Genomic DNA, 14,477 nt, shown 5'->3' with positions numbered 1-14,477 from the left:
TTCAGCAGGGGGTCCAATACTTTTTCCCCTCTCTGTAGTTCCTGATCCAGATTTCGTGTTTTCTTCTAGCACCAACAACATGCTGCCATGATGGAGGAGGGGCCCCCGAAGCTGGTGGACTATTTCGTAGTTGCAGGTTTGACGCCGACTTCGAAGCCGCTGGAGGATGAGAGCCGCCGGCCAGCACGCCCGCCAGAACCCGTCACAGACGTGGCCGTCATCATCCGCTCCCTGGGTGAGGAGGTCCCTCAGGGGTACACCTGCATCGAGCGGACCCCCGGGGGCCACAGCGCTGACCTCAGCACCAGCCTCCTTACTAACCAGCAGCTGTACCTGTGCTACCGCCGGGGGAGAGAAAAGATGCCCATCACGGAACTGGGGTGAGCTGCGGGGGGTGGCCTGCACTCTGTGCGTGTGGGTGCGTCCGTCCCCGCCCTGTCCCAACATGCCTCTCTCTCTTCTCTCCTGTCTCTCAGGGTCTTCTACGAGGGGAAAGAGACGAGGAAGCAGGGACTGGAGGTCATCGAGACCACGCCGTACAGCCACTCCGCCAACCTGAGCTCCGGAGCGCCCGGGCAGCCCAGAACCTTCCTCTTTGTCAAGAGGGTCCCGGAATCCCTGGGGCTGAACACGCTGGGGGTGATGGACATCTGTATTATTAATCCCAGCAAAGGGGAGAGCACCCCCCATACCTTCTGTAAGGTGGACCGCAACCTGAACACCAGCATGGTGAGAACATCATCTATATATCTCTGACATATACCACAGCGCTGTACAGAGAACACTGAGCCAATCACATCCATCTCTGTACCAGAGGAGCTTACACTCTAATGTCCCCTCCCCCCACAGTCACATCAGTCTCTGTACCAGAGGAGCTTACACTCTGACTGTGGGGGAGGGGACATTAGAGTGTAAGCTCCTCTGGTACAGAGACTGATGTGATTGTGAGGGGAGGGGACATTAGAGTGTAAGCTCCTCTGCTACAGAGACTGATTGACTGTGGGGGAGGGGACATTAATCAGTCTCTGTAGCAGAGGAGCTTACACTCTAATGTCCCCTCCCCCACAGTCACATCAGTCTCTGTACCAGAGGAGCTTACACTCTAATGTCCCCTCCCCCACAGTCACATCAGTCTCTGTACCAGAGGAGCTTACACTCTAATGTCCCCTCCCCCACAGTCAAATCAGTCTCTGTACCAGAGGAGCTTACACTCTAATGTCCCCTCTCCCACAGTCACATCAGTCTCTGTACCAGAGGAGCTTACACTCTAATGTACCCTCTCCCACAGTCACATCAGTCTCTGTACCAGAGGAGCTTACACTCTAATGTCCCCTCCCCCACAGTCACATCAGTCTCTGTACCAGAGGAGCTTACACTCTAATGTACCCTTTCCCACAGTCACATCAGTCTCTGTACCAGAGGAGCTTACACTCTAAAGTCACATCAGTCTCTGTACCAGAGAAGCTTACACTCTAATGTCCCCTCCCCCACAGTCAATCAGTCTTGATACCAGAGGAGCTTACACTTTAATGTCCCCTCTCCCACAGTCACATCAGTCTCTATACCAGAGGAGTTTACACTCTAATGTCCCCTCCCCCACAGTCACATCAGTCTCAGTACCAGAGGAGCTTACACTGTAATGTCCCCTCCCCCACAGTCACATCAGTCTCTCTACCAGAGGAGCTTACACTCTAATGTCCCCTCCCCCACAGTCACACACTATTATTATTATACATTTACTGTATATGACTATCAGATATTGTGTCTAAGTCATGTGACATTCTTTTTCAGTTTGGCCCCGCCCTCTTTCTCTGCTACAAGAAGGCCATGGCGAAGACGCACAGCTTGGTGTATGAAGCAGGTCAGTGTGTGTAAGGGGGGGAGGGGGGGGTGCAATTGGTCAATGTTTGTATCCCACTTGGTGACCCCTCTCAGTGTGCAGCAATAAAGATTTTCTCTGAACTCGTATTGATGGATTTCCTTCACAGGGTTGATCAGCCGATTCCCAGAGACGGACAGCGAGCTCTTCCCGTTGCCAGAACTGGTCCCTATGTTCTGCTTGCCGATGGGGGCCACCATTGAGAGCTGGTCGCTGAACACTAAGTACCACCTACCAGTCTTCTCCACCTTCGTGCTGACCGGAGCATCTGGGGACAAGGTGAGCCCAGTCTTCTGCTTCGCTCTGTCCCAGTTTGGTGTCACTATATTGATATTCAAACAAGAAAGTTGGTCAAAAGGGGGGCTAAAGTTTTAAAAAGTGGGGCAATGGCATATAAATGGCCATGGTTTTGGAGTGGGATGTCAAAACAACACATATAGGAGCCATGGTTAGGGGTTCATGGACTTTAGCCCATTAATGTGTGATGGTCAGAGGTGCAAAGACACTTGGCCATGTAGATGTGATGGTCGGGTTTCACAGACTCTTGGCCGTATAGATGTGATGGTTGGGGCCACCAACATTTGGCCATATAGGTGTGATGGTCAGGGGTCCAAAGGTTCTTGGCCTTGTAGGTGTGAAGCTCAGAGGTCCACTGATTCGTGACCTTTTATAGGGTTTTTGGTCAGAGGTCCACAGACTCGTGACCACATAGATGCGATGGTCTGGCCACCAATTCTTGGCCATATAGGTGTGATGGTCAGGGGTCTACAGATTCTTCGCTATATACATGTGATGGTCAGGGATCCTTAAGACTGTTGGCCATATACTGTAGTTGTAGTGATGACGGGACCTCAGACTATTGGCCATATAGATGTGATGGTCAGGGGTCCTCAGACTGTTGGCCATATAGGTGTAGTAGTGTCGGGACTTCAGGCTGTTGGCTATTTATATGTGATGTTTGGGGGTCCTCAGACTGTTGGCCATATAGATGTAGTGGTGATGGGACCTTAGACTGTTGGCCATATAGATGTGATGGTTGGGGGTCCTCAGACTGTTGGCCATATAGATGTGATGGTCCGGGTCCTCAGACTGTTGGCCACATAGATGTGATGGTTGGGGGTCCTCAGACTGTTGGCCATATAGATGTGATGGTCGGGGTCCTCAGACTGTTGGCCATATAGATGTGATGGTTGGGGGTCCTCAGACTGTCGGCCATATAAATGTGATGGATTGGGGTCCACAGTCTGGTCATATAAATATGATGGTCGGGGTCCTCAGACTGTTGGCCATATAGATGTGATGGTCAGGGTCCTCAGACTGTCGGCCATATAGATGTGATGGTCAGGGTCCTCAGACTGTTCGCCATATAAATGTGATAGTCGGGGTCCTCAGACTGTTGGCCATATAAATGTGATAGTCGGGGTCCTCAGACTGTTGGCCATATAGATGTGATGGTAGGGGGTCCTCAGACTGTTAGCCATATAAATGTGATGGTAGGGGGTCCTCAGACTGTCGGCCATATAAATGTGATGGATTGGGGTCCACAGTCTGTTGGTCATATAAATGTAAAGGTTGGGCATCCTCAGACTGTTGGCCATATAGATGTGATGGTCAGGGTCCTCAGTCTGTTGGCCATATAGATGTGATGGTCGGGGTCCTCAGACTGTTGGCCATATAGATGTGATGGTCAGGGTCCTCAGACTGTTGGCCATATAGATGTGATGGGGTCTACAGGCTGCTGGCCTTATAGATGTGATGGTCAGGGGTCCTCAGACTTTTTCGCTGTATCCTGTACATTTCCAGCACTTCCTTTGTGCTCCTCACTCAGGTATACGGAGCCGCCATCCAGTTCTATGAGCAGTACCCTCGGGAGAATCTGTCGGAGAAGCAGTGCCAGCGCCTGGGTCTGATCAGCGTGGTGGACAGACGCCCCATCGGCAGCAAGTCCGTCCAGACCAAGAGGAGCGTCTGCGTCCTGTCCCACTGGCCGTTCTTCGATGTCTTCCAGAAGTTTCTGACTTTCATCTATCGCTACTCCATCTCCGGCCCCCACGTCCTGCCCATAGAGAAGTGAGTGCTCCCCGTCCATTGGGGGGGGGGGGGGGGCAGTGTCTGCATTATGCCAGCCACACCCACACTACGGGGGCGGGGGCAAAATATGATCGTATTATTCTTCAGCCTTTGTAATAATAATGTTCCACTCCAGACTGACGGACTTTCCTTCTCTTCTCAGACACATCTCCAACTTCATGTTCAACGTCCCCTTCCCGTCCCCGCAGAGACCGCGCATCCTCATTCAGGTCAGTATGGTGGAACTTGAGCACTCTTTTCAGCATGAGGACTGGGCAACGCCTCTGCCGGGTTTTTATTGCCATCTGTGTCCCCATTTTGGGAGATTTGCCTTAATTTCCGGTCTGCAAGGGAATAGCTCTCTATTGAGGACACAGGACTGCAGGACTAACCGGACCCTTCCTGTCGTGGAAATGAATGGAGCTTGGAGCATAGAAACTCGCTCGGTGCGCTGAAAACTTTGCTGCGCTGCAAAGCGAACTTGTGGATATTAATACGCGACAAGCGCCATTAATCCCCCTTGTACTGAAAAGTACTATGTACAGCTCTTTTGTATAAGGTTAGCCAAACGCTCGGTGACAAAGAAACAGACGCTCGCTGTAGTCAATTCAATGCCAACTGATGTATCTCTGTGTGTCCTACAGAGCAAAGCTCAGGTTTATTTACAGGCAGAGAACAAAAAGGGGGTTACAAGGGAGTGGCTTCAAGACCACCAATCAAAGACAAGTATACATTCAAAAGTACAATAGAAAAGGGGAGTGAATGCTTACGGAACAACACAGTGTTGTGGAAATTTTATTAATATTTATGTGGACGTTTCTTTAGGATGTATTTTTAGTTAAATTGCCATTACGTCTCCCAGTGTCAGTTTACCGGTAATCGCTATGTGCAGCGAATGTTGTTTTAATTGGCATTAAGGAAAGATCTGTAGATGTGGAAATCTTCCATTAGATGGGATTGCACAATATAGCCTGATATATGTCAGCGCAAGGAGAACTCCATCGCACAAATATATATCTGCCATCCGGGGCCCCGGTATTCACTGCGGAGATATGTTTGTGATGTGGATTTCTTATTGTTTTAATAATATCTGCCCTTTACCCAGGATTAATGGCTGGCATCTTTCTGTCATATTTGATGCATATGACTGAAATACTGCTGCTATTGTCTTTTGCAGATTTAATAAAGTCCCATTCACTAGAACAATAGCATGATCACTATCAAATATGGTTTTCTATGAACTATATTATATAGAATCCACTCTAACAGGTTATAATGAGTCCATGCTTGTAAATTAGCGCGACCGAGTCCATGAGAAACCATGTGCAGCCATGTTTCTGGCAGATCGGAGTCTGAGGCCTTGTGCAGAGACTCTAACTGCCTAGTAAACAACATGGCTGCCACATAGATTCTCATGGACTCGGCCATGCTAATTCACAAGCATGCGCTCTCATCGTAACCTGTTAGAGTGAATCCTATATAATATAGTTCATAAAAACCATATTTGATAGTGATCATGCTATTGCTCCAGGGAATGGTACTTTATTATATCTGCAAAGGACAATAGCAGCAGTATTTCAGTCATATGGATCAAATATGACAGAAAAGTGCCAGCCATTAATCCTGGTAAAGGGCAGATTTGATTAAACGATAAGAATTCCACATCACAAACATATCTCCGCAGTGAATACCGGGGCCCCGGCTGGCTGATATACATTTGTTGCGGTGGAGTTCTCCTTGCACTGCCATTGATCGCTGCTCTGAAAAGCGCACTTGTGGATATTAATACGCGCCATTAATCCCTTGTACTGGAAAGTACAATGTACAGCTCTTTTGTATAAGGTTAGCCAATCGTTTGGCAACAAATAAAAGAAAAAGACGCTCGCTGTAGTCAATTCCATGCCAACTGAAGGGTCTCTCTGTGTTCCGCAGAGCTCAGGTTTATTTACAGCAAGTGAACAAAAGGAAGGGGGTTACAAGGGAGTGGCTTCAAGACCACCAATCACAGACATGTATACATTCAAAAGTACAATAGAAAAGAGGAGTGAATGTTTATGTACAAACACATCCGTGTGCAGAGACTCTTAACTACCAAGTGAACAAAGCAACATGGCTGCCACATAGATTCTCATGGACTCGGCCACGCCAATTCACAAGCATGGACTCATCATAACCTGTTAAGAGTGAATCCTATATAATATAGTTAATAAAAACCATATTTGATAGTGATCATGCTATTGTTTCAGTGAATGGAACTTTATTATATCTGCAAAGGACAATAGCAGCAGTATTTCAATCATATGGATCAAATATGACAGAAAGGTGCCAGCCATTAATCCTGGTAATGGGCAGATCTTATTAAAATGATAAGAACTCCGCATCACAAACACATCTCCGCAGTAAATATCGGGGCCCCGGCTGGCTGATATACATTTGTTGCGATGGAGTTCTCCTTGCACTGCCATAGATCCGGACCGGCACCACTGATAGGGATGATCAGGCTACAAGTAGCGTGCAGTCTCCATTTAATGGAAGGTTTCCACATCTACAGGTCTTTCCTCAAAGCCAATTACAGCAATATTTGCTGCCCATAGCGATTACAGGTAAACTGACACTGGGAGACATGATGGCAATTTAACTAAAAATACATCCTAAAGAAACGTCTACACAAATATTAATAAAATGTAATTATTAAACGATAAGAATTCCACATATCTCCGCAGTGAATACCGGGGCCCCGGCTGGCTGATATACATTTGTGCGATGGAGTTCTCCTTGCACTGCCATAAATATTAATAAAATTTGCACAACACTTCCCTATTTATACAAAACAAATAATGGCTGGCCGCTGATTGGTGGTATTAGAAGCCCCTCCCCCCCCCCCCCCCGTGTGGAGGAGATTTGTGATCTGATATGACGAGCCGTGATTTCCGTCAATGTTCCCAATCTAATGTGTCCTCTCCATCCTCAGATGTCTCCATACGACAATGTCCTGCTGTGTCAGCCCGTGTCTTCTCCCCTCCCCCTCAGGTGAGCGCACAGCGTGCCCTGCGTTTTATTTCGTTACAATTAACAACTGATCAAATATTAAAAATAATTGTATAATAAATAAAAATACAGTGCATGGAAAAAGTATTCACACCCCGTGAAATTTTTCTACATATTGTCATGTTACACCCAAAAACGTAAATGTATTTTATTGGGATTTTATGTGATGGAGAACCTTGGCATCCCAGATCATTTGGAATTACATTTCCCATGATGCTCAGCTATACTGCAGAGTGCAGGAGCATCATGGGAAATGTAGTTCTAAAACAATGGGGGTACCAAGGTTCGCCATCACTGTGATAGACCGACACAAAGTGGCACATAACTGTGAAGTGGAAGGAAAATGATAAAAATAAATCTGTGAAAAGTGTGGCTGCATTTGTATTCACCCCCCCCCCCCCCATTATTGATTTTATTATTAGTAGTAATGTTAATAATAATTTTATATTAATAATATCATTATATTGGATTTATATAGAGCCAGCAGTTTCGCTCAGCCCTCTATATAGTATCATAATAAATCCTCGATGGGGGGTAAGATATTTCAGTCTGCACGCTTTATTTCTTGCGTCTTCTTGCATTGCAGCGGTGCGAGTTATGTGACGTTGCTTCAGAATCTCGGCCCGGAGAACGCGGTGACGCTACTCCTCGCCGTCGTCACTGAACAGAAGCTGCTCATTCATTCGCAGAGGCCGGATGTCCTGACCAGTGTGGCGGAGGCCCTGGTGACCGTGAGTGTCCGCCATTTTGTCTTCCCATAGGACATTCAACTGATGGCTGCAGATATTCTGATTATCTGTTGGAAAAACCAAATCTTGGCCGGCAGCTTTGTTTGTCTGGTAGCGGCACTGTGGTGTAATAGTCTTCCTGTTCTCTCTGCAGATCATCTTTCCTTTGCGTTGGCAGTGCCCCTACATCCCTCTGTGCCCGCTGACCCTCTCCGATGTGCTCTGCGCTCCAGTGCCCTTCATCGTCGGCATCCACTCCAGTTACTTCGACCTCCATGACCCCCCTCAGGATGTCCTGTGTGTGGACCTGGATACCAACACCTTGTTCCAGTAAGATGTCTCCGGCCTATTGCAAGTCTCCCTGCTCCTGTACTGACGACATACAGCCTGCTGTATGGGATGCGGCATCCCATGCAGGGTGTATGGCACACATCCCATGCGGGGTGTATGGCACACGTCCCATGCGGGGTGTATGGCACGCATCCCATGCAGGGTGTATGGCATCCCATGCAGGGTGTATGGCACGCATCCCATGCAGGGTGTATAGCACGCATCCCATGCATTGTGTATTGCATCCCATGCAGGGTGTATGGCATCCCATGCATTGTGTATGGCATCCCATGCAGGGTGTATGGCATCCCATACATTGTGTATGGCATCCCATGCAGGGTGTATGGCATCCCATGCAGGGTGTATGGCATCCCATACATTGTGTATGGCATCCCATGCAGGGTGTATGGCATCCCATACATTGTGTATGGCATCCCATGTAGGCTGTATGGCATCCCATGCAGGATGTATGGCAGGCAGGGTATATGGCATGGCATGTTGTGCAGTGTGTGTTCAGTGTCGGGTAATCTGGACTCCCCGTGTTATCAGTCCGCACTTGCATTTATGTCTTACAGGAGTGAAGAGAAGAAGATCCCGACCTATCAGATGTTACCTCGCAAACCCTGCAAAGTCCTGCGCAACTGCCTGAGCGACCTTCACAAACAGCTAGACGAGAGTGAGGCCTCTGCTTACATCACCCCTCTGCCCCGCGCCCACTGATTGGTGCTCTGTGCTGTTAGCTGTACCTGCTGCTAATGCTGCAATTGGTCTATGTTCCTGCACTGTGCCCTCTGACCCCGCAAGGTGCCCGCTGTCTGTGCTGTCTCTGGTCTGTGTCCCTGCACTGTGCCTGCTGTGCTGTCTCTGGTCTGTGTCCCTGCACTGTGCCCTCTGTCTATGCTGTCTCTGGTCTCTGTCCCAGCACTGTGCCCGCTGTCTGTGCTGTCTCTGGTCTCTGTCCCTGCACTGTGCCCGCTGTCTGTGCTGTCTGTGGTCTGTATCCCTGCACTGTGCCCGCTGTCTGTGCTGTCTCTGGTCTGTGTCCCTGCACTGTGCTCGCTGTCTCTGGTCTTTGCCCCTGCACTGTGCCTGCTGTGCTGTCTCTGGTCTGTGTCCCTGCACTGTACCCGCATTGCTGTCTCTGGTCTGTGTCCCTGCACTGTACCCGCATTGCTGTCTCTGGTCTGTGTCCCTGCACTGTACCCGCATTGCTGTCTCTGGTCTGTGTCCCTGCACTGTGCCTGCTGTGCTGTCTCTGGTCTGTGTCCCTGCACTGTGCCCTCTGTCTGTGCTGTCTCTGGTCTGTGTCCCTGCACTGTGCCCTCTGTCTATGCTGTCTCTGGTCTCTGTCCCAGCACTGTGCCCGCTGTCTGTGCTGTCTCTGGTCTCTGTCCCTGCACTGTGCCCGCTGTCTGTGCTGTCTATGGTCTGTATCCCTGCACTGTGCCCGCTGTCTGTGCTGTCTCTGGTCTGTGTCCCAGCACTGCGCCTGCGCTGTCTGTGCTGTCTCTGTCCCTGCACTGTGCCCACTGTGTCTGTCAGTGGGCAGATCTGTCTGGAATCCAGCCCGCCTCACCCCCCCCCCCCCCCCCACAATCCAGAACCCCCATACACTCAGATTTCTCATGATTCATTGTGTCCAGAATGCGAGTCTCTGAGGGTCCTCTGTGTCTATTCTCCCCCAGTGTACAACAAGCCAATGGAGGAAGCTTCTCTGGAATTCCTGCTGAAGGATTACGATCTGATCTATGCGCGACGGACGCAGCTAGAGCTGGATGTACGGGCCTCATTCCTCCGATTCATGGCCTGCCTGTTCAAGGGATACCGATCCTACCTCCTGCCCATCACACAGGCTCCCTCCGAGCGAACGCGGGACTTCAGCAACCTCTTCAACGTAGAGGGTATGAAGGAGGAGAAACCGGCATGCTCTTTGTTTTTTTAGGGAAGCATCTTCCACTATGCAATTTAAGAATAAGAGATTCATGACAGCTTGATTCTATTCTTCAACGCGTTTCGCTTCTTCAGGAAGATGGCTTATTCATGTAGAACTGTCTGTCAAAATTGTAAATAACATAATTCTAATGTGTAAAAAGGCAATGCAAGGCACTCCCAAGAGAGTGGGGTCATCCGGTGATGTCAACAGGTGCCCCTGTCTTTTGATTATTTAAGAGCTTTCAGATGGCAGAGTGGAGGGACCAATTCTCTCTCACGTTCTTATCTCCTCATGCTTATCCACCTAGACTTCATCTATAAGTGCAAACTTTGTGAGCGAGAATTGGTAAAGACTTGGCAGATTAGGGTTTTCTTGGCCTAGAGTTGTTATCTCATGAAGAACAGGTAGATGGTATGAGCTAGTCAAAATAATTGGTTGGTGAACCTAATAACAATGATGGTCTTGTAAAGTGCTGGTTGTAGAGCCAACAGAGGTGGACTGACCAACATAGAGACTTCTACGTCCTCAGAAGAAAGGGAGAAAAAGGCAGTCACCATGAAAGCCAAGGTTAAGTTTTTTGAAGCAAATCAATGCACAGACGGGCCCATCAGGTGCAACCAACTCTAACACGTTTGACTCCTAACTGTAGCTTAGTTACAGAGAGTTGGTTTCACCTGATGGGCCCATCGGTGCATTGATTTGCTTCAAAAAACTTAACCTTGGCTTTCATGGTGACAGGTTTTTTACCCCTTTCTTCTGAGGACGTAGGGATTTATATGTTGGTCCGTTCACCTCTGCTCTACAACCAGAACTTCAAGATCATCATTCTTACGAGTTTCCCAAACCAATTATTTTGACCAACTCTTACGATTTACCTGTCTTCATGAGATGACAAACTCTAGCTTTGTCCTTTTAAGGCCAATAAAACCAATATCTGCCAATTCTGTACCAATTCTCTCTCTCGAAGTTTCCACTAACATTATCTTCTCCTCATGCTTGTACACCTAGACTTCATCTGTAAGTGGAAACTTCGTGAGAGAAAATTGGTAAAGAAAAGACTTGGCAGATGATGGTTTTCTTGGCCTTGGTGACAAAGCTAGAGTTGTCATCTCATGAAGGACAGCTAGATGGTAGGAGCTTGTAAAACTAGTCGGTGATGAACCTGGAAGGAATGATGGTCTTGTGACACACTGGTTGTAGAGCCAACAGAGGTGGACTGACCAACATAGAGACTTCTATTTCCTCAGAAGAAAGGGGGGGAAAGCCGGTGTCTGGTTTAGGCTTGGAGACCAGTAGCTATAACAGTAGAGAGGTTCCCACCAACCAGCAGGATAGGTAAAAAAAAGTAGGTCGCCAACCTAGGAGGTGTCGGGTGTTTGGTGAAGAGGAATTGTTGGGTTGAGAAATGACGAATTGTTAAGAATTATTTACTTTCCAGGGTTCAAGAAATCGAGGGACCGGGCCCACCAGAAATTCTACTCGCAGATGGTGAAGACGCAGATGTTCACGCAGTTTATCGAAGACTGCTCCTTCGTTAATGAACGGAATGCGTCTCTGGAGTTTTTTGATAACTGCGTGGAGAAGGTAAAGACGTGTCGGCATGTTTTCCCTGGCCATCTGATCCCACTTCAGGCCATTGTTTGAGTTGTACTTTGTGTTTTAGGTGCAGATAGATGGGGAGAAAATGGAAGATCTGCATCTTGTAGAGCTGGACGAGTCTCACCGCAGTGAACATACCGTGTTTATTATGCCTGCCGAGGTGCCGCAGGACCCCCATGGCATAGAGCCGCCAGCCCAGTACAAGTGAGGAATTGTTTCACCAAGTTGGTGCCCTCGTACTTTATTTTCACAGGCGTGGTCTGGGTCCACAGGAAGAAGGGCAGTCTGGGTGACTTTGGGAGCATAACTGAGGGTAGAGAGGCAGAAGCTGATACTGACGGTGGAGGCATGGGTGTTATCAAGTTGCACTAGATGACACAAGACTCTTTTGGGTGCACTGTAGTCACTCTTCACACTGGGGTGCACTAGGGTCACTAGATGACACGTGAGTCTTTGGGTGTACTAGGCACACTGGGTACACTGGGGTGCACCAGGGTCACTAGATGACACGTGAGTCTTTGGGTGTACTAGGCACACTGGGTACACTGGGGTACACCAGGGTCACTAGATGACACAGGAGTCGCTGGGTGTACTAGGTGCATTGGAGCCACAGGGTACACTGGGGTGCACCAGGGTCACTAGATGACACAGGAGTCACTGGGTGTACTAGGCGCATTAAAGTGACTGGGTACACTGGGCTGCACTAGGGCCACTAGGTGACACAGGAGTCACTGGGTGTACTAGGTGCATTGGATCCCCAGAGTACACTGGGATGCACTAGGGTCACTAGATGACACAGGAGTCACTGGGTGTACAAGGCGCAATAGAGTCATTGGGTGCACTAAAGTCATTGGCCTCTTAGGAGTCACACGGGTGCATTAGTGTTACTAGATGACACAGGAATTACTGGGTGTACAAGGAGCATTGGAGTCAGTAAATGCACTAAAGTCACTGGACACACAGGAGTGACAGGGTACGCTGGGGTGCACTAGGGCCACTAGATGACACAGGAGTCACTGGGTGTACTAGGCGCATTGGAGTCACAGGGTACACTGGGGTGCACTAGGGTGTCACTGGATGACACAGGAGTCATTAGGTGTACTGGAGCCACTGGGTACACTGGGGTGCACTAGGGTCACTAGATGACACAGGAGTCACTGAGTATACTAGGTGCTTTGGAGCCACTTGGTACAGTTGGCACATTGTGGTCGATGGGTGCACTAAAGTCACTGGGCGCACTGGAGTCTTTGGGTACACTAGGCACATTAGAGTCACTTGGTGCACTGAAGTCACAGGGTACACTGGCATGCACTAGGGTCACTAGATGACACAGGAATCACTGGGTGTACTATGTGCATTGGAGCCACTGGGTACACTGGATGTGGTGTATTCACAGACTACACTGGGCACACTGGAGTCACTTAATGATGCAGGATGCTCTGGGGTGTACATGGAGCTATGAGGTACACAGGGGTGCACTTGGAATCATTAGAGGATATACAGTATACTGGGGAGCACTGGGAGACAGAGGAGCACTGGAGACACTGAGGGAAATCTACCAAGACCAGATAGAGGTTCCAACCCATCTGCCTGCCTCTATCTAAAACAAGAAAAACATTTTCATGGGAGTCCCTCTTTAACTTCATCCATTTCCTTTCTCCGACGCAGGTATGAAACCTTCCCAGTTCTCCAGAGAGACCTATTTGAGCTTCCACAAGATCTGCTGATGGTGCCCCCTACCCAGTCAAAAACCAGCGCACCCAGCAGCCCTGCACCTCGACGAACCAAGCAAGTAGGTGAAAGATTGATCTTGGGTTTCTAAGATTTGTAAAGGGAACCCACATATTCCTGTTATCCCTCATCCCCCCCCCCCCCCCGTGTGGCTGATTTAGGAGGCTGACCACACTTTGCAGGACCTACAAGCTTGCAAAATCTATCCTATTACCTTGTTTCCTGCCTACACTGTTCTGATATCACCCACCTGGAGCTCTTCTTCTCTTATAGACCCACTTTAAGTACCTTTTCCATCATGCCCGTCGACTTAAAAAGTAGTCACCCCCACTACGAGCCTGATTTCAGCTTGCAGCTGGTGTTTAAAGTCTAATCACAGAATTCTAGTTATTACACAGGCTGGAAAAAAGTGAATGAAGTAGATAAGTGACCAAAAATTCTTCAACCCTGTTCTCTGCTTGGCAGGAGATCAAGTCTGCCCAGCGGGTGGCACAGATCTATTCTTCCATACCAGAGATGTGGGCAAAATGTCTTCTGGGACATTGCTACGGCTTGTGGTTCATCTATCTGCCCACCTTCGTCAGAGCCACTGCTTCCAAAGTGCGAGCTCTGCAGACCGCCTACGATGCTCTGAAACAGATGGAGACGAAGAACGTAGTCCTTCCAGATGAGGTAGGCCACATTAAAGATTCAAATGCTTTAACTGCCCTCTGATGTACCTCCGCTATTATCCAAAGTTCACTCATTTGAAATGCTTTAGAAAATCAGAAATTTGGGGTGACGTGAGTCCCCATTGCTGTACCCAGAGACTGTGTATATGGTGAAGCCCATAACCACTTCTGTGTCATTCTCAGTTTGCATTTCAAGGAATTACTGAAGGCACAGGAGTGCTGGGTGTCACCGGAGAGTTATTAGAGGCACTGGTGTGCATGGTGGCACAGTGTTGCTTGAGGCACTGGTGCTTTGGGGTCACTGAAGTGCACAGGGGGGGCACAGAGTCGCTGGAGGCATAGAAGCAGCTGTGTCACTGTTTTTGCCCGGGGGCACAGTTTGCTTGAGGCACAATAGCACTGAGGTCATTGGAGACACTGGGGTCACTGAAGTGCACAGGGGGCACAGAGTCACTGGGGTTATTGTGTGACATAGGATGTCGTGGAGT

The 14,477-nt window shown here is 48.8% G+C and overlaps 1 protein-coding gene across 3 annotated transcripts in view; it reads left to right on the top strand.

Moving 5' to 3' along the window:
- DENND4B (DENN domain containing 4B) overlaps nt 1-14,477 on the top strand; it is a 40,138-nt gene that overhangs the window by 9,178 nt on the left and 16,483 nt on the right. For all 3 annotated transcript variants that reach the window (XM_082275144.1, XM_082275143.1, XM_082275142.1), the window contains exons 3-17: nt 70-380; nt 477-729; nt 1,792-1,861; nt 1,989-2,158; nt 3,708-3,949; nt 4,113-4,179; nt 6,921-6,979; nt 7,584-7,728; nt 7,880-8,055; nt 8,631-8,731; nt 9,741-9,956; nt 11,427-11,572; nt 11,652-11,791; nt 13,256-13,379; nt 13,784-13,990. In XM_082275144.1, coding sequence (XP_082131270.1) covers nt 88-380; nt 477-729; nt 1,792-1,861; nt 1,989-2,158; nt 3,708-3,949; nt 4,113-4,179; nt 6,921-6,979; nt 7,584-7,728; nt 7,880-8,055; nt 8,631-8,731; nt 9,741-9,956; nt 11,427-11,572; nt 11,652-11,791; nt 13,256-13,379; nt 13,784-13,990 — 2,409 coding nt within the window. In that variant the 5' untranslated portion in view covers nt 70-87. The remainder of the gene's footprint in view (nt 1-69; nt 381-476; nt 730-1,791; nt 1,862-1,988; nt 2,159-3,707; nt 3,950-4,112; nt 4,180-6,920; nt 6,980-7,583; nt 7,729-7,879; nt 8,056-8,630; nt 8,732-9,740; nt 9,957-11,426; nt 11,573-11,651; nt 11,792-13,255; nt 13,380-13,783; nt 13,991-14,477) is intronic.

The sequence above is a fragment of the Pelophylax lessonae genome (assembly GCF_965119305.1).
Source record: "Pelophylax lessonae genome assembly, chromosome: 13".
In the NCBI taxonomy this organism is placed as follows: Eukaryota; Metazoa; Chordata; class Amphibia; order Anura; family Ranidae; genus Pelophylax; species Pelophylax lessonae.
Note: the sequence above shows the minus strand (reverse complement) of the source record. Positions and strands in the feature narration are given on the sequence as shown.